The sequence below is a fragment of the Protomyctophum parallelum genome (assembly GCF_964188405.1).
Source record: "Protomyctophum parallelum genome assembly, chromosome: 17".
Taxonomy (NCBI): Eukaryota; Metazoa; Chordata; class Actinopteri; order Myctophiformes; family Myctophidae; genus Protomyctophum; species Protomyctophum parallelum.
The window spans coordinates 20,623,780-20,643,205 of NC_139719.1; the positions used below are offsets into that span (position 1 = coordinate 20,623,780).

The window sequence follows — 19,426 nt, forward strand, 5'->3', positions numbered from 1 at the left end:
CAGCAGCATACCGTACATACATTAGCTACTGTACAGAGCGCGCACTCTGCAGTACAGTGGATGAAGCTGTGCGCCAGCGATGCTGAAGGAGTAATTTACCAATACACAACCCTGGGGAAGACTTTGGAGAACGCTCGAAGTGCCTTACCGAAAGGATATCTGTTTTTACAACAAGGTAAGGACTTCATTTTGAACTTGGCCTTCACTAATAATAATTAAATCTACACTACATTGTCTTGGTATAAAGTTTAGCCTATACTTTGAAGTGGATGTGTGTTGGTTGGTGTTGGGTAAGGACAATGTTGTTTTTGATATTTTATTCTTGATAATTGTTAATAATAATAATAATAATAATAATAATAATAATTGTGCTCTGTCTGTATAATGGTTCTTTACAGTTATATAGTCTGAAACATTGCATGCAGAGTAATATGCCAGTACAAAGGGTGGAAATGAATGAAATATAATATATACATTTCCCCCCTAAATTAACAGATGTGACATTGATTTGCAAAAGCTCTCGTTTTGATATTTGCAAACATGTATAGGCTCGCCTAATATAGACTCACTATCTGCGTTGTGTAGGTCAGTAGCTCCACAGTGCAAGTGCAAGAACTCCCTAATCCCGGATTTTCTCTAGCCTAATCTGTAACCACTATAGCTCCTCCAACGGTTTTTTCTGTCCCAATTAGAAATTAGTCTCATACATCACAGGCAATATGTAAACACAAGCCTTTATGCTTTGCATTGTGGTAAAATTAGCACCATCTCTCTTCAGATTATTGGCCCAGCTCGATCAGCATGTCACTTTACTCTAGGCACGTATGTCGGATCAACCCTCTAAAATTCAACCCGTTAATCCCCCCCCCCCCCCCCTCCCCCTGTATAGTTTATTTTCCCTTTTTACCTCCATGATGAATTCTTGTTCTGTTCTTTGGCTATATAGAAGTGTCTAATTGTACGTCTCTAAATGTTTTGATGAATTGAACAAGGTGGAACCTCTTGTAAACAAGTGTAATGCTTTATTGGGTCGTCCACTCACAGTGAAAGCCTGGTACCGAGGCTAACTCACAGTTAAGTGTTAACAGTCTTTATATTGAGTTTGTGCTTGAAATGTACTGTAATTCTGCAAACTGTTAATACCTATTTCAATCAATCAATCAATCAAAAATCCCAGCGTTGTTTTGATCAGAACTCTGGTTTAACCCAGTCTGACCTGAGATCAGATTCATACGAGGTTTCCACTGGACACACACTGGTCTGATTAACTACACATGATGTTCTCAATGTGTGTGGTGGTGGTGGCAGGCTTAGACAGGAGGAATAGGATGTATTCCGTGTCCCCAGACATCAGTTATCCACATAGGCTACTGTTAAACTCACAATAAATGAAACGGTATGTGGATACGGTAAGTGGATATAGTTATTATTAGCAATGTGATGAATTTAAATTAAGTGGGCATTTTAATTGACGGTATTATACTTTTAATGGGTACATTTGACACTCTGCCAGAAGTCCTCAAACTCCTCAACATTTTGCTCTTGTTTCCTTTAGAAGTCACACACGCATACAAGCACACACACATACACGCACGCGTGCACACACAAACACAAACACACACACACACACACACACACGCACGCGAGCACGCACAAAGAGAGAGAGAGAGAGAGAGCATAAAATCCATTGTACTGTACCACACGTCAAAGTACTGTGCAGGGTGGGCTGCTGAATCAACAGCAATGTGCTCTGGGATGCTGCCTCAGATCTCCTTGGAATTAATCTCCAAATTCAAGGCCATCCCTGATTGCGATGTGTGTTTGTTGGCCCAAACACAAAGAGAGTGTGTGTGTGTGTGTGTGTGTGTGTGCATGTGGTAAATGGTAAATGGTGCATAGATTGTGCATTATACATTCACCCGTTCATACACCGATGGCGATGGAAACCATGCAAGGCACCAACCAGCACATCAGGAGCAATTAGGGGTTCAGTGTCTTGCTCAAGGACACTTCGACACTGACTCTGGGGGAGCCCAGGTTCGAACTGTCAACCTTGTGGTTACCATCCAGCCACTCTACCCCTGAGCCACCACCGCCCCGTGTGCGACTGTGCGTGTGTGTGCGTGCGACCGTGCGTGGGTGCGTGTGTGGTTGAGGAGGTCTAGTACGTCACACTTCTCTTGTCTCAGGAGGGCATGGATTTAAAGCTCTCTTTTGAACAATGGCATGCTTCCACTTTCCCCCTCCTCCTCCCCAGCAGCTCAAGTCAGCGTTCACAGGCTAAGCCTTAATGATTCCTCTGTGTGATTTCATTGCAGAGTTGTGATAAAAGTTCCGCAGTGCTCTCGCTCTGTCTCTCTCTTACCCCCCACTCCACCCACACCACTCACCCACACGCACGCACACACACACACGCACGCACACACACACACACACGCACGCACGCATACACGCACGCGCACATTTTGCCGCCTCTCATAAATTACTGTTTTCTGCCCTCTCATCGATTCAGGCGTACTATAAGAAGTCCAGTCAGCTGCAGTTTGGGCCCAGCTCTGTCAGAACGGGTGCCAGCGTCCTAAAGCTTTTCATCACTGTATCTCAGAGTATTGCGTGCGCACGGTGCGCTCTCTCTCTCTCTACTCTCTCTCCCCCTCTATTCAATCCAAAGGGGCTTTATTGGCATGGCAAACGCATTTACATTGGTCTCTCTCTCTCTCTCTCTCTCTCTCTCTCTCTCTCTCTCTCTCTCTCTCTCTCTCCAGCTGCCAGCATGATGAAGGACTGCCTGCAGTTCCTGGTAGAGCCAGCTAAAAAGCTCAAGATCCGTCTCAAGGTATACAAAATCACGTACATGTATGCACTCAAATCACCACTTTGTGGGCCAATGTGCAGTTCATGCCCTTTTACCCACCATAAGGTGATGATTGCTGAAGTCCAAACTTCAAACAATGTGATCACGAAGTTCAAGCAATGAATATTTTATATTCCTTTTTTTCCCAGGAGTCTCGTAAGAAAGTGAGGCATGAGAAGAAACAAGCCTTAGTAGAGAGTCAGTTATTCATAATGGAACTGGCCCGAGAACTCAACAAACTGTGCCAGGTAATCTCTCTCTCTCTCTCTCTCTCTCTCTCTCTCTCTCTCTCTCTCTCTCTCTCTGGTCCCATTTATTATCTAACTATAATATTTATTCATATGTCTCTCTCTCCCTTTCGATCAACGGCCCTCTGTCATCATAGAGGTCAAATGTCCTCTGTCATATTTGGACCAGTGAGGATACATGGCCTCCCAGTGTGTGTCGGGACTTCATAGTGGAATGGTCTGCAGTGCTAGAGAGAAGAATACAGGTACCCGCCCTATCTATCGCTGCATGGGAAAGCAAACATAACATTCAAAATGTGCTCGAGAGAAGAATACAGCTCCCAACCCTTCACCACACTGCATTGAAAATGAACCCTTTACCATTGATTCAATACAAACCCATGGGAAATAATGTGGTTACGTTATAGCTTATTAGAGCTGTGTGGTGGAAAGTAACTAAGTACATTTACTCAAGCACTGTAAGTACAATTGATTAATATTACAAAACAAACCTATTTAAACTTTGTCTTATTTATTTTTAATACATTTTAGGCGTATGATAATTTGTGAAATGGGACGTTCTGCCTAATGACTACTTTTACTTTTGGTACTTACAACTTTAAGTACATTTTCGTGCCAATACTTTTGTACATTTTTATTACCACAGACTTTCACTTGTGTGTTTCTGCATGGCAGTATTGATACCTTTTACGTGCATAGCACTTTTTAGTTATCACTAGGACTTTGCTGTGTATTGACACAAGGTTCTGTCGAAGTGTCCCTGAACAAGACACTTAACCCCTATCAGCATTCAACTGGGTGAAGCTGAAAACTGAATTTTCCCCACAGGACAAAAAAAAAAAAGTGTTTGTCTGACCGATGTGTTTGGGTTCTTCTCCGTGCAGACTAGGACCATCCCAACAGAGTACTATTATGAGAGACCAGAGAAGAAAGACTGGAAGGGTCACCTCCTCAGCATGCTGGAGTCAGGGGGAGAGTACGACATGGGGCCCCACAAACGAGTCATCATGGACTGGGTGCGAGACATGAAGAGTAGGCCTGAGGTATGTATATCAGCCCTGGCTCTGTGCAGGAGTAGTGTAACGAAGTACAATGTCGTTCTGGGAGGATCTACTTTTAGTTGAGTTATTCTTCAAAGACACTTTTATTCCACTATTAATATTGGAAAGCACTTTGTACTTTCACTTTGTATACCTTGTATACTTATTTAACACCAGATACTTAAGTACATTTATGTGAGCTACTTCAAGACTGTTTGACTCAAAAGATATCTTTACTTTTAGTCAAGCATGGCTTTGATATATGTCATCCACCACTGGGTTGACCTCATGGTGACCTCATGGTTCGAGGCGATTAAGGACTATCCAGCTGACCCAGTTTCCTTCCTCCGCATCTGATTAGAGCGATTAATCTAAACCCGCCCCCTCTATATACAGTCTACAACAACGGACAGATACTTACAAATGTGGTGTCAGTGTCAATTCATAAATGTGGCTCTATTGTAACATTGTCGCTGTCGGGCTGAAATCTTGTACAGTATGTCCAAAAACGTATACTAAAACGGAGAAGAAAAATAACCTGTGTTGCAATGAATAGACCGATGTATTTAGTCCCAAGCTCTTGTCAGCAACCATTTTAATCACACTGATAAGTCTGATAATCACACTTTTAAGCCTTCAAAACACCCATAACACATAATTAATGTTTATAACAAGGTTTATGAAGAATTACAAGTGCTGGTCAGGTGACAGGTCATATAATGCAATACAAGCACATTACATTACAACTACCAGAACTTAGTCAGTTAAAAACTAAGTGTCTTTGTTATAAGTTGTTACACATTCAGACAGACAGACATTCAGACAGACAGACATTGACTGAATAGTCAAGTATGATGATGTATAACTAGTGTGATTTTAAGGCATTAATATAGCATGCATGCATTATATTTTATATTTGATTATGTTTTATTTCTCTTCTCGCTTCCTCACTATACATAGCCCAGTATCTGGCCTGGGGAGCCTGTGCTGATGATGCTGGATGACCTGGAGTTCCAGTGGAAGAGGGGTCGTCTGCCCAACATGCTCCCAGCCATGGAGCTCGTCATGCTGGCCATTCTGAACTCTGTCAGCCCTGACCAGGTGTGGCTGCCTCTCTGGCTTCATGGGTCATGCTTTATTGGTGCACCTTTTGTAGGGCTTTCTACTGCAGTGGTCCCCGAGCGCTTTCATTTCAAGGACCCCCCCCCCCTTTCATTAGGCCACGGACCACCCCAGAACTACTAAAACAAACATGAGGGAACTGGTAAGATGTGTGTGCCAAGCTGGAAGTGGAAGCTGGAGTCGTGCCTGCCAACGGCCACACACACTCACAATGACAGACACCACAAGGACACAGCCAGAGACTGTGACAAACTCTGACAGTGTCCAAGTGGAAAATATGTCCACTGTTGATGAAAATAATAGAACATAATATGACGCTATATCAGTAAAATGTCATACGTGTCATATTCATGATGTTTTCACTAGATTATATTTAATGCCAGCTTTCTATTAATGTTTCTAAATTGTGTGTGTGTGTGTGTGTGTGTGTGTGTGTGTGTGTGTGTGTGTGTGTGTGTGTGTGTGTGTGTGTGTGTGTGTGTGTGTGCGTGCGTGCGTGCGTGCGTGCGTGCGTGCGTGCGTGTGTGTGTGTGTGTGCGTGTGCGTGCGTGCGTGCGTGCGTGTGTGTGTGCGTGCGTGCGTGCGTGCGTGCGTGCGTGCGTAGGAGGATGTGACCAAACAATGGCTGATTAGAAAGCAGAAGAGCCAGAGGATTGGTAGGTGGAGCGCTATATTATATACTTGTTATTCTTTTTTGCAATTTTGTTATTTTGAAACGAGATTTCTTTCCTTTGCGCTATTTGACAAAACATCCCATGGGAACGTATTCGTAAACAAGTTATAAGGGCTGTTGTCATCACAGCCTCGCAGAAAACGTGTGAAATCGGAATCGATTTATATAACAGAATGTCGTCGTGCTGGATTTAAGAGCCATCAGCACTTTCAACGTCAATCAACGGGTGAATGACTCAGCCGCCCCCCATAGCACAACAAACCTGATGAGTCTCTCCATTCACATCCAATTAGTATCGATGCCTGATTAATGAACAGTGCTGGTGAAGGAACATGTCGTAGATGCAGAATGTTATGTATGATCGATGAAACGGACGGTCCTCGCGGCTCCTTTGTAACCACAGTGTTCACTTTGTCCTTTCAGATGCTGCCCGCTACATCCCCCACAGTGGTAAGACACAAGAAACTGGCTTATAGATTCAAGAACATGAAAATGCAAAAATGTTTGGGGGCAATTCTTGAGTTTGTACAAAATGCTCCTCTCCATTTCCTTTACAGTATGGAACTGGATCTGTGATGCTGCAGGTATTAAAACTGTGATCAATATGCACCCATTCATTGATAACATTGTCAACCACTTAAAGCTGCTATAAGCAATAATATGTCAACATTTTTATGACCTTTCTTTCCCAAAATAAATTAGTCTCTGTGACACATCTAGGGGCCGCAATCTGCATTCAAAGATTTTCCTAGAAGCTTTGTCATTGGTCGATTTGCCTGTCTACGTCCTGATTGGTTAGTCATTGCAACCAGGTTTTCTTTCGACCAATGACCAAACTTCTCTTTGAATGCAGATTGCGGCCCTTAGATGTGTAACAGAGACAACATTTTTTGGGGGCGTGTTCTACCCATTGCTGGCTGTCTGAATACCAAAACAAAAAAAAAGGTCATTAGAATGTTGACATATTATTGCTTATAGCAGCTTTAAAGTCTATAATACGCCCAAGTATAGATTTTAAACGTTTCCATCTTGATCTACAGAGGAAGTCACCCTGGACGCGGACACGGCCAACGCGGACCTCGTCGTCTCCAGCGACGAGAAGCGCATGCGCTGCGGCCTGGAGCGCCAAGACCTGCCCCAGAGCCCGCGGCGCTTCGACGGCTGGTTGTGCGCCATGGGAAACGAGGGCTACGCCTCCGGACGCCACTACTGGGAGGTGGAGGTCGGGGCGCGGGACTGGCGGCTGGGCGTGGCCACGGCGTCCGCCCTCCGGAAGGGCTACCGCTCCCTCAACACGGACTCGGGCTACCTGACCCTGCGCCTGGAGAGGGGCATGGAGCTCAAGGCCCTGACGGTGCCCGCCACCGCGCTGCCCCTGAACCTGGCGCCCAGGAAGGTGGGCGTGTACCTGGACTACGAGCGGGGCCAGCTGTCCTTCTACGACGTGGAGAAGCGCGCTCACCTCTACACCTACAACGAGACGTTCGCCGAGAAACTGTACCCGGTGTTCGGAACCGTGGAGGTGGTCAATGACCTGGTGGTCAGGCCTGCGGACGCCAGAGAGCCCTGCCTTTGCCCCAGGTCCAGGTCCTGCCTGTGGAACTGAACTGTTCTCCCTTTACTACACACCGCAGTGGTTCTCAACCTGTGGGGGGGCGATCGGCCACATTATTTGTTATGTATGTATTTGTTATGACATGGGAGGGCGGGACAGTGAAGTGACAATTTAAGACATTTTAATGCCTCAAAAAAGGGAAAGGAAAAAGACCATTTAACTGCATCAAAAGTAATCAACAAACTATTCAACTAAAATATAAAAAGAGGCAAAAAATAATAATCGAATATAGCAGATCTACAAACTCACAATGCCCCAACTCCTACAAAGTGCTTGTCAGGGTGGGGGGGGGGTCCCCAGTTCAAATAGAATTATTTTGGGGGGTTCACGCCATGGCCTGATATGGTTGAGAACCACTGACATAGTGTAATAGGTCTTATCCTCAGGAGCTGCAGTGGGTTCATGGTTTTTGTTCTAATAATCCACTGCTGGAGTCATGGTGAGTTTGATCATCTGTTGTGTTGATGCTGGGCTAGATTATCTACAATGCTCTCCTCACGGGTTCCCTTGTGAAATCACATCACACTTTCTCTTATGTTGCCTTCATGGGTATAGATCAGTGGTTCCCAAACAAGGACCCTCACATTGACACTAATTAGCCTGCGGACCCCCATTTGAAAAGATATGCCCCCATAAGAGAGGTTTTTGCGGCTCTAGCAGTGTTTCTCAACCCGTTTAATTTCAAGGACCCCCAGTTTGACATGCATTAGTCTACGGACCCCCATTTAATGGCATTTCTATCTCTGGGACCACCAATTTATATTGTAAAATCAATGTTATTTTAACTCTGAGAGTGTACAAATTTGTACACTCACAGAGTTACAGACCCATAAGGGTCCATTTGGTTCCAAACTATCATTTAGCTCATCCTGGGGAACCCCTGGAACTCCCTCAGGTACCCCTGGGGGTCCCCGGACCCCACTTTGGGAACCACTGGTATAGATGAGTGCTATATCTTTTGTTCTAAAGGTGAATATAGGGTTTTGTTTTATTAAGTTTTTGTTTTGATGTTTGAGATTCAAAACACAAATTAACCTATGATATGGAAATGCCCTTGCACCAAAAACAAACACAAGCTAGCGATGACTTGAAATAGTTTAATTACAGACACGTAGCACTGCACTGAGTCCAGTTTTTTTAAATCATGCTTTTTGGGTGATTTAGTGAGTCCAACAGCCACAGCTTAGTATCTTACCTAAACTGGTTTTCTTTTTTTTTTACTTAGACTGATGCATCCACTGTGCAGCTGTATAGGAAAATATAAATGTGGGACTAGGTCTCGTTTTGGCAGATGCTGGATATTAAAGATCCGGGGTCCACCAAAAGAACCGCTGAGACATCAATTAAACACATTTATGCATGCACTAATTATAAATCTATAACTTATGTTTACTTTACGCCTACTGATTTCATGGAGTTATCGATAATTAGTAAAACATCTACGTGTGCCTGGTCCCAGCCCTTGAAGGATGCGAACAGTTAAATGAAAAGCTTCTCTGCGGTTAATTGATGGAGAACACGCACGCGCACATGCGCACACAAACGCACACACACACGTGTGCGCGCACACAGGTTGGACGGATGGAGACTCTTAATTCAGTCTGTTCTCTCTGGCTTAAGCTTGCTGCAAGTATTTGCATCAGTCAGTAGCATATTATTGGGAACCTGCATTCAATCATGATAATGTAATATTGTAATGCAATGCTTTTTCTCTTTTTCAAAAATCAATAAATTACCAAAACCGTAATGCTAGTGGATTCTGCCTTGCTTGGTATGAAGCTCATCCAGAGATAAACAACAACAATACATTTGGATCTTTATTAAGGGCAATACAACTGACATACCAGGTAAAACGAATTTAAGACAATGTGAAAAGGGCATCGTTTGTTAAATGGAGTAACCTATGTATAATGTTGATCACAAGTACAGAAATAAATCCTGTCGCCGCACGTTAGACTAAATGTAAAGGCTCTTTACAACTTTTTGAGTCAAAATACAATATGAATAGAATGCTAAACATGAAAAACAATGTTTCTGTCTCAAAACAGTTTCTCATATATATATCTGGACCTTATCTTTTGATCTATATAAAGACAAAACAACAAAAAATAACATAAGAAATATATTTGAAACATATTACATTCACACAACACAAGTATAGGCTATGAACACATTCAAACATAGTTTGAATTGGAATGCAACATACCGGTATTTGACATTTTGAAGTGGAACTGAACATTTTGGAAGCGGAAAGCATCAAATCTTGGAAGTGGAACGGAATTCATTTTTAGGTGGAACACATTTTGGAAATGGAATGCAACTAATTTGACTGTCTGAAGTGGAACGTAAAACATGGAGATATGCAATGTTGAAAGAGGGAATGCCGTGGCCTTTATTTACCCAGGGTAGTAGCTAAGTACCCCTAAAACATGATCATCGGGTACTATGATTAGATTGATGATATGGATGATATTGTGATGTAACTGGTGTATTTCGATTGTGCCTTTTGACTCAAAGGCTTTCAGCTTTCAGGAAGAAACCAAAAATACACAAGGAAGACATATTTAAATATACCAACCGCAACTGGGGGTCTATTAGAGTAACTCCATAGACTATACAAAACAGAAAATGTGGAAAAAGAAAATCACGGCACTCCATCTTAACCCTGTAAAACCCGGATTAATTGCTACTTGCAAAAAAACGATTTCAACCTTACTACTACTTTTTACTACTAGGACTCATCAGAGGAAAGCATTAAAAAAATTATAATAAAATAGTAATAAATTAATAATTTACATTTGGGGGATATATAGTCCAGAGATTTTTAATTTGTGTGAATTTCAGCCTCTGTGGGGGGTATTTATATGCAAATATGACGTTTAGGTGAAAAAAAGAAAATGTTTTAATTAATTAATGAATTAAAATATGTTGTAGTATTGCAACGCTAAGTGTTACAGGGTTAAAATGATTGGCTGTTACTCACTGATCAGTGTATATTCTCATTGTATGCCTGTTTTTTTATTGCAGTAAGACATATAGAAAACGATGAAGCATTTCAAGCACAAACGTTCAATGCCATGTCTGTCTGGCTTCAATTCTGAGCCAGCTTACGTGAAAATCATTAAAAAGCATTAAATAGACCCACTTTCATATAATACAAATCTATGAACAACGATCCCTATATAAACAAAACACATAACTTCAGTATGAATCAAACCTAGATCATCTTTGAGGCATGCTTTTGAGTCATACCATTCGTTTGGAGCCAGATAGGTCTCAATGTACGTGCATTCAACCTCTGCATGCCGTTGAACAAAATGTCCCCTATCTCTCCCTCTCTCTCTCTCTCTCACTCACATCTATATGGTAAATACTCTTTGGTTCAACTATCTTGTCAATGGGTGCATCTCAACAGTCTGAGGTGGCTTAAGCGGTATTCATAGTCTGGATTTTCGGTGGTGAGGTGACCACCGAACTACAACATGACGTCACGAGCCGCGGTGAAGAGCAAACCACCGCCCCAGCCCTTCTGTTTTTACTCACCACCGCTCAACGTTATTTCAGCTCCAGTGGTCACCTCACCACCGAAAATCCAGACTATGAATGAGCCTTTACTCCCCTTTCCTCACCTCACCTAATTAATCCACAAAGGTCTTCTTAACCACTTACATTTCATATACAATACTTTGTTGATCAGGGTCCGCCAGGAGTCTATACCTCGCCCCCCTCCTTTGTTTCCCGTACATCTCCGTGAAAATAGCTGATCTACAAGCTCACAATGTGTCACAAAACTCACAACGCATGTGAGCTTACGGATTGGCTATTTTATCGTTCACCAGTTGTGACCAAATAGGATTCATGTGGTCGAGCCAGATGACAGGTACACAACTTCTCACATGAAGCAGTGGTTCTCAAACCTTCTCATGTCAAGGACCCGCAAATTAATATGTATTTGGTCGTGGACGTGGACCCCCACCTGAGAATACTTTGTGCCAGGGACGCCCCTACAAGTTTTGTGTTGTTTCAAAAATATTTCAAAACCTTTGTCAAGATCTATACGGTTAAAATGGTTGAACTGATGCTATATTAACTCATTTTGCTGGGGACCCCTGGAAGCCCCTCAAGGACCCCTGGGGGTCCCCCCAGACCCCATTTTGAGAACCACTGATATAAAAAGCATGCAGTACACCTGTTCCTCGGGTGTGGAGAATACCAGACGAGGGGAGGAGGTCACTTTGGATTACTGAAGCACAGATTACTGTCCCTTCTTGGTTTAAGAGGCTCAAGATGTTTTACCACATAGTAACCAACAGAGGGAGCGACGTATAATACACAAAAGTTTGATTTTCGGGTAGCGAATATGCAGTCTAAAAAAAGGAGCAGCAAACGGTATTCCCATGGAGAAAAAAAAGAGAGGAATGCAAATGTTGAAACGAAGCACGTCGGGCAGCGGCTGCAATTTGTAACAGACTTGAGAGTCAAGCAGCCTTCTCTCTCCGTATTTCTCACAGGAGATGCCGGAACTCTTTTCCCTTGCAGAATCTCACTCGCAGACGTATAATATAAAGCTTGCATATTTCCTCTGCGAATTCTCTCCACGCTTTGCGGCAGAGACTCTTGCAAGTGCAGGGTTCCTCGCCCCCGGTGGAATGTTTGACGCCATATGTTCTTGGATAGTAGTTAAATAAGTGTTGACCCTTTTAGGCTTCGTAGAACCTCTCTACCTTCTTTGTGACAGTGGTGCCCCCCACCACATTCCTCTGAACCACCTCTTTGGTGATGTGGCGCGTCACCATGCCACTGGTCTCTGTGTGCTGTGTAGTCATCATCATTCCATCTCCTGTGTGCTGTGTAGTCATCATAGTTCCATCTCCTGCAGGGAAAGAGGACAGTGTTATTGTGTGTTGCTTGCAGTGGTGGAAAGTAAATGTACTTGAGTACTTTGGGTATCTGTACTTTATGAATATAGTGAAAATAGCAGATCTACAAGCTCACAACACAGTCGACGCATTGTGAACTTTTCGCCAAACATGCCCAGAATAGGGTTCACTAGGATTCATGTGGCTAAAATGAGTATCATTAATGTTCCGGTAAGTGATATCAGAAAAATCCAAAGTCTGAAGGCCCGGCGCTCAGTTGGGGCAGTGGTAAAGTGCCTTCCCACCGCCGCGGAGGTTGTGGGTTCGAAGTCACAGTGGTGCATAGTGGTGCACAAATGTGAAATTTGTCCTCTGCATTTAACCCATCTTAAATGTTAGGAGCAGTGGGCATTCTGTACGGAAACCCCTTTTGGTGTTTTAATTTAAAACCTCTTGAGCCCCAATCCCCCGCCGGCGGGGGCAGAGGCTGTCCACCTCATGAACAGCTCTCAGCGGGTAAATGGGGGCTGGTCAAGGTCTTAGGTTCCACCTCCAATATTTTTTATTTTCCCTCCTGGACCCCCCTGGGGTTTAAGAGGTTGCATTATGTTATGCTTTAGCCATTGAAAAATAGCAGATCTACATGCTCAAAGCGCGGGACCGAGTGCCGCACTACGAGCTTGTAGATCGGCTATTTATAAAAAATCGTGAAAATGTGGTGTAAATCTTTGAATATATATTCTTTCAGAGAAGTTTTTAACTCAAATCTTTGCTACTGGGAGGGTACCCCTGGAACAACACATTTTCAGATGGGGGGGAAGGGGGGGGGGGGGGGCAATTACATATAATCTTGGGGGTCCTTGACATGAAAATGTTTGAGAACGACTGACATAGAAACATAGGGTTTTTCAGAAATCTGTCAGGAATTAGAAGACATTTGTAGAATCTTTCCCAGGTCACAATGGGTTAATACAGCACCCGAGGATAATGGTGTTGCTCAGGGACATTACAACACATAGACCGGTATCAGTAGTAGAGGGAGAGGCATGGTATTACATGCCCAAGATGGGAACACCAGGTAGAAAGTCGTTTTTTCACAAGTGCCATAACAAATTGTATGCAATGTGGATTACTGTACCTGAGAAGTAGGGGTCATTGAACATAGTGTGGGAGACATTCGTGCGCGTGGTGACCTCTGTGGGCAGTTGGAAAACATCTCTCCTCGTCATTGACTGACTGCTGCTGCTGTACTGAGAAACGGCGCCTACACAGAAGACAGAATGAAAACAGAGAAGTTAGCATATAGAACGTTTGATAATACCTTTTACATTCCTCTTACAACTATATATTTCATGGGCTTTGTTTGAAAGATGGCCCAAAAAATGGCAATTTTTTTTCCTTATCATTGCTTTTGTATCGTTTGGATTAGAGCTTCATGCATGTGCTTATTGTAATTGGATTTTTTCCCACTAGGTAGATATTTTGAATAGAAAGGCCTAGCCATGGACAGGGGTAAATAAGCCTTGGCTATAAACCCCACATACAATGCATCTTTTTTTATAACTTGATACATTGTTTTCGTATATAGGAGGCGGAGACAGAGAACTCTTGTGGTCTTTACTGAAACATTGGTGTGGAGTTTTGTATGTGGTTGGTTCTTGGACGCACACAGGTTGGAGGGTTGCAGAGGATTGCAGAAGGTGGAGGTTTAGGTTTGGGAGACAGGCAGCAGTGGTTTGGGGATCTGGGCATGAGGAAATGAGTGCAGCTAGGCCACTTATATAGCCTCCCACACCTGTGTGTGGCCAGCGAACAACCTGCCATTCAATCAGGCTTGATTGGATTGATTGGGTGTCGGTGCCTCTCCATGAGCCTTTTGACAGTATAGTTTGGGCACTTTTTCCCCCCCTTACCTCCATCCTGAGACTCTATGGTAATGATTCCCTCCCTCTCAGGTCCAAAGCCCTGCGTGGTTCTGGCCTGGACCTTGAACTTGTAGGGCACGTTCTCATTCAGGTCCGGTACCGTCAGACTGGTTTCTGTGCTGTCCCCGCTCACCTGGAAGGAACGCACTTCTCCTGGGGGAGAAACACGGGAAATGATGGTCAATGGTCAATGGTCATCACACTGACATGAAGTCTGTTTTTTTGTTTAGTCACCACCACCTAAGCCAATGGAATTGCATGAACTAACAAAAGCATGTCGAAAATGAACGCAAACAACGGACGCAAGGTTGTCACAGAGAAACATACACGTTAAAAAGATAATTAATAACAAAAAAAGAAAAAACTGAGGGACAGATGCGGAAACAGCGCTTGTTTCACATGACAAATATGACTATGTCATCATTTCTTGTTTTATTTGTACTTGGAAATATAAAAAAAGACAAACATAAGTTCCTCCTCACCTCCACCATGAAGCTGTTCACACGTGACCACATAGCCCAGGATGTCCCCGTTGGGTTTGCGAGGTTTGTCCCAGCTCAGCTGCAGGGCCTCTGGGCTCAGGGCTGTGAACACCAGAGGTCCCGGAGCACTGGGGGTGCTCAGGGTGAATGGAGAACCTAGCAATAAATCACCAAGAACCGGAAATAAGGAAAAGCAAATGCTATGATAGATTTGACTATGTATGTTGATAATGATAAGAGCGCAAATATGAACACGGTAAGACACGCGCTACACTCTTCTCTTATGTTCTTTTGATTTCATTTAAAACCTTCGATGCGACTTTATATGCAATTTATATTTTATTTATTTAGGTCGAGGCCATGAATAAGCCCTCAGGGTTTCTTACCTATCCACACACAAAGTGTAATTATGATTTTATCAAATTTCCGTGTGTCTTTTAAATTGTGTAAAACATAATAAAAAAACGAGAGAAATGTCAAAATGAAGAATACTATGTATTTTGGTAAATGCTAAAGCATCCTGATCTGTGTGTCCAGTGTTCTGACATGAGGAGCCAGATACATGTCCGGCAGAAGGTTGTCCTTCATCTCATCCAGCAGTTTGAGACACAGGGCGTACTTGGATTTGTAGAATGACAGAAAAGTGCGATGAATGCACAACAACTGATGGCGTGCGTACCTGGCATGGGGCTGAGTGGACTGTTGGGGTCCACGGCAGACTCGATGGTAATGACCCCCTCTCTCTCCGGGCCCCAGCCCTCCTGGCTCTGACCCTTGACCTTGAACAAGTAGGAGTGGTTGGGCAGCAGATCCTGGACAATCACAGAGTTCTCCGCTGGGCACGTCACGTTGATACGTTTCACCTCCCCTGGAAAGGAGAGGAAACGGCGGGTTCAGCATAGATAGATATTTTTTTAATGCCTCATTCGCCGTTGCAGTTCGTTTGAGCTATGTGTATCGCCAGGGGTGGCGGACGTGGGCCGGAAGTGCGGAAGCCATGCTGCCACTCAAGTGACTACTGGCCAATCACAGCACGTCTTTTCCGGGACTTGTCAGACCCGAACGTCCATTCTGTGATGCACGCAGTCTCTCCGTTGCCAGACTGTTGCCTCTCGCAGTAGTTGTCAAGCTACGCGAGACCAATGAAGCACCAAGTGGACGCTTGCCCTCCCTTTTGCAGATACACCCCAGAGCCGGAAGAGGCGTCCATGGACGTGCTGGCCATTGGGAAATTCGGGACAACTCCCGAACGGCCGGTCCAGTCCAGGCCGGTCTGGGCCAGCCGTTTTTTATTTTTATTTTTATAAAAATAAATAAATCATATGCCTATATTTAATTTCAAAGATACACGATTATCTTTTAACAAGGTAACAGCCTATATAATCATGTTGCTTTGTGACATTATAATGTTGTGCACAGCAGCGCTGCCTCAGCCATCCTGGCTGCAGCGCAGCCTGTCAGTCTCACACACACACAGTACACACTCTACACAGCCGGCCGAGGCAGGCTAATTAACTATAGAGCCTACAGCTGTGGGTAGATGCACGTGTTTAGGCTTCGTAGTACTGTGGTGTGGCCGTGTCGCGCAACATGCAGAGAGACAGCGCACTGCTGACCTCACATTGTCACAATGACCTGGGCTGGCCTGTCTGGGGGGTGGGGGGCAACTGCAGCCGAGCAGGAGAGCAGGAGAAACAAAGTTTTATTTGCTGGAATCTTGCTGGAAAAGAAACAGACCTATTTAAGAGTGCAGGTCCCAGCACATCAGCAAAACAACAGGTGGGCACGGTGGAAACTTAAAAGCACGTTCAAAATGGCTAAATAGCAGGCGATGCATTTGGCAACACAGTCCAACACTTTATAATGAGGACAAATACTTTGTAGTCCAACTCCTTATAATGCATGCTCAATGCACAATGATTCCTGTACTGTTGCTTGTAAATTGTTCATCAGCAAATTATCAGTATATTATCAAGTCACTATATGAGGCGAGCTTGACTTTGTTATTACAGTAGATCACATTACACTTAATGGATTAGAGATGTGTATTCAGTTTCTTCATATTTGATATGTGAATAAATTAGCTGCATGTATTCCTAATCCTAATAACAAAACCAAGTCCAATATATATATATTAGGCATGTAACGATATATCGTATATCGTGATATATCGATATTATATCCCGACGATATGTATCGATTTATTAAAAATAAAAATTGATTTTCCCAAAAAAGGGGGCTCTGGGTCATTTGTCTGGAAAATATCGTGAAAAATCGTATCGTGAACCTCATATCGTGATACATATCGTAACGTGAGTTGAGTATCGTTACATGCCTAATATATATAGTAACGGGCTCGAGTTGTGTGAGAGAGGTTTGTGGGTGTAATGACATACACAAACACAGAATCTTTAATTGCCCCACTGGCAAGTGTCCAGGGCATTTATTAAATCAAAAACCATTCATGGAAAAAGCAACTAAAAGTCTCTGTCCCTCTCTGGGAAATAAACTAAGTTCTCTGTCTGTAGAGAGCTCCTGCTCGGTCTGAACACAACACTGCCCTCCAAACACTCTGCTATACCTTGATATCAAAACGGGGCCAGGTGTGTGTCTTAGATTGGCAGTGGTTGGAGCCAACGAGAGAGAATGTAGGCGGCCCCTATCACCATGCCTCTCACCCTGTCCCTCACTACTACTCTACAATTATATATAAAACAAACTCAAAGATCATCACACGTTACCTCCACTCAGGAGCTGATAGAGGACACTGTAACCCAGGATGTCCTTCTCACAGTGGGGCTCCTGCCAGCTGACCTTGAGGGCAGTGGGACCCAGGGCAGAGAACACCAGCCTGGTGGGGGTTTCTGGGACCCCTGGGGTAAGCCTTGTGTCTGAGGGGGGAGAGAGGACTGTGGTTAGGAAGACGAGAGGATGAAAAAAAAGGCCACTCAGCAAGAGCTCACAGCGTGAAATTGAGAAAAATGGCTGTACTGGTCATTTTGAACACTGTCTTTTGCGAGAGTATTAACAGATGGACAGAACATTGACTGCACAGAACATTGACTTCCACACAGTAAAATCTTTTATCGGGTCCATTTTATACTCTCTCAGGTTTAAACAGAGCACTGCATTTGACTGTGTAGAACTAGGAATGGGTGTAGTGACTTAGCAAAAGATTGCTCTTCGTCCCCTTGACCTAATGAGGACTAACAAAAAACGAACAACCAACTGCTAAACGCTTCTCTCCTTCGTAAAGCTGAAAGAGAACCGTGACCAAAACTGAACGAGAGAGTTGAGAAATAACAGAAAGAGACGAGAAAGGGTGAGAAAGAATGGGAGAATCAAATACAGATGCAGCCGAAATATTGGCTAATGGATGGTTGGCGTTAACCTGCGAAGGCCAACTGTGTGTGGTTAGCTGGCACTGTGGCGCTTAACCGCTTAAAACCAGCTTGACGCACCCGAAAGAACGCTCTACTACCGCATTTTCTTGATGCGGAGGTGCTAAGCTCCATGAACACACCTGAATCGATTCATGAATGAGCGCTCTGTGTTAAACGCAAGCTGCGCGCTATTTTACTCGTGCATGTAACTTCGCTCGCCAGCAGTTCCAGCTTTGGCCAGTAGGGCGGGGTGGCTTCAACGTTTCCGAGATGCTCTGGGGGGCCAGGGTTTATAGGTGGTTAAGGGGCATCCATGGCACCTATACTGTACACATACTGCCTGTGCGGACGGACGTGTTATAGCTGCATAAAGTCACTCACCCTGGAGGACCCTGTCCAGGTTTTGCAGGGCGTCGGTGACGTCCGAAGCCGGGGTCCTGGCCCGCGAGCCCTGCTGCGACATGCTGAAGCCGTACGTAGAGCTACTGCTTTCAGTCGCGCCGCCGTAGCCAAACCCGCCTGAGAGTGCCAATGAGCAAAATAATGCAAAAAAGGGGGGTGGGGGGGGTGGGGGGGGGGGGGGGGGTGGGAAGCGGGTTTGGGGTGAGGAGGAGGAGGAGGGGAGAAAGATAAAATATGAATAGACGGTAGAGGAAGAGTGGAGACAGACAGGAGGAGGAGGGAGGGGGGGAAGAGGAAATTCAAGGTGACGGGAGGCGTCACGAAACGGAAGGAAAGTCAAAGATATAGAGAATGAAAGAGGTTTTCGGGGGGGAAGAGGGGGGCGAAGGGGGGGGGGGGGGGGGGGTGCAAGTCAGCATAGCTCCTGCAAGGTCTGAACTGATAAAAGCCTGACAGCCCCTGCCTGTCCCAGCTGAACAGATATACCAAGCTGTTGGCCTCACGCCACCTTGCACAGCGAGCCCACAATACAACACTGCACTCTGCAGAGGCGTCTTCACTATACATTTTCCAAAGTAAATGGTTCTATGAGTGGTGTACAGGGACCCTCAGGGTTCCTTGGGGTGGTTCCAAATGGACCCTTACAGGTCTGTGATTTTGACAGCATACAAAATGTTTGCGGGTCCATTTTGTACGCTCTCAAAGTTATGGGGGGGGGGTCCTTGAAATTAAAAACCATTACTCCAAAGTAAATGCCTTTATGCCAACGACCTTTACTGTATAATATACACGTGGAAATGGTCACCTTCAATTAGGTAAGGAC

The 19,426-nt window shown here is 44.3% G+C and overlaps 2 protein-coding genes across 4 annotated transcripts in view; one reads left to right on the forward strand and one right to left on the reverse strand.

Moving 5' to 3' along the window:
- The first annotated feature begins 61 nt into the window (after positions 1-61).
- Positions 62-7,576, forward strand: LOC310875072 (uncharacterized protein). Its single transcript, XM_083788119.1, has 10 exons — positions 62-175; positions 2,766-2,836; positions 3,004-3,102; positions 3,240-3,347; positions 3,987-4,145; positions 5,103-5,243; positions 5,869-5,920; positions 6,361-6,387; positions 6,495-6,521; positions 6,978-7,576. Exons 2-10 carry the CDS (start codon positions 2,774-2,776, stop codon positions 7,541-7,543), a joined length of 1,242 nt encoding a protein of 413 aa, XP_083644245.1. The 5' UTR covers positions 62-175; positions 2,766-2,773; the 3' UTR covers positions 7,544-7,576.
- A 3,633-nt stretch (positions 7,577-11,209) lies between these two features.
- itgb4 (integrin, beta 4) overlaps positions 11,210-19,426 on the reverse strand; it is a 50,338-nt gene continuing 42,121 nt past the window's right edge. For 2 of the 3 annotated variants that reach the window (XM_083786783.1, XM_083786782.1), the window contains exons 36-42: positions 18,583-18,720; positions 17,560-17,709; positions 15,498-15,686; positions 14,819-14,974; positions 14,325-14,489; positions 13,550-13,675; positions 11,210-12,425 (exon numbers count right to left, since the gene is read on the reverse strand). In XM_083786783.1, the coding sequence (XP_083642909.1) occupies positions 12,253-12,425; positions 13,550-13,675; positions 14,325-14,489; positions 14,819-14,974; positions 15,498-15,686; positions 17,560-17,709; positions 18,583-18,720 (1,097 nt within the window). In that variant the 3' untranslated portion in view covers positions 11,210-12,252. The remainder of the gene's footprint in view (positions 12,426-13,549; positions 13,676-14,324; positions 14,490-14,818; positions 14,975-15,497; positions 15,687-17,559; positions 17,710-18,582; positions 18,721-19,426) is intronic. The other variant, XM_083786784.1, reaches the window with a different exon arrangement.

Excerpts from the sequence above, each read along its gene's own strand:
- LOC310875072 (XM_083788119.1), top strand. The coding sequence starts at position 2,774 with ATGATGAAGGACTGCCTGCAGTTCCTGGTAGAGCCAGCTAAAAAGCTC. Across the intron at positions 4,146-5,102 it reads ACATGAAGAGTAGGCCTGAG|CCCAGTATCTGGCCTGGGGA; the intron begins GTATGTATATCA and ends CACTATACATAG. Across the intron at positions 5,244-5,868 it reads ACTCTGTCAGCCCTGACCAG|GAGGATGTGACCAAACAATG; the intron begins GTGTGGCTGCCT and ends GTGCGTGCGTAG.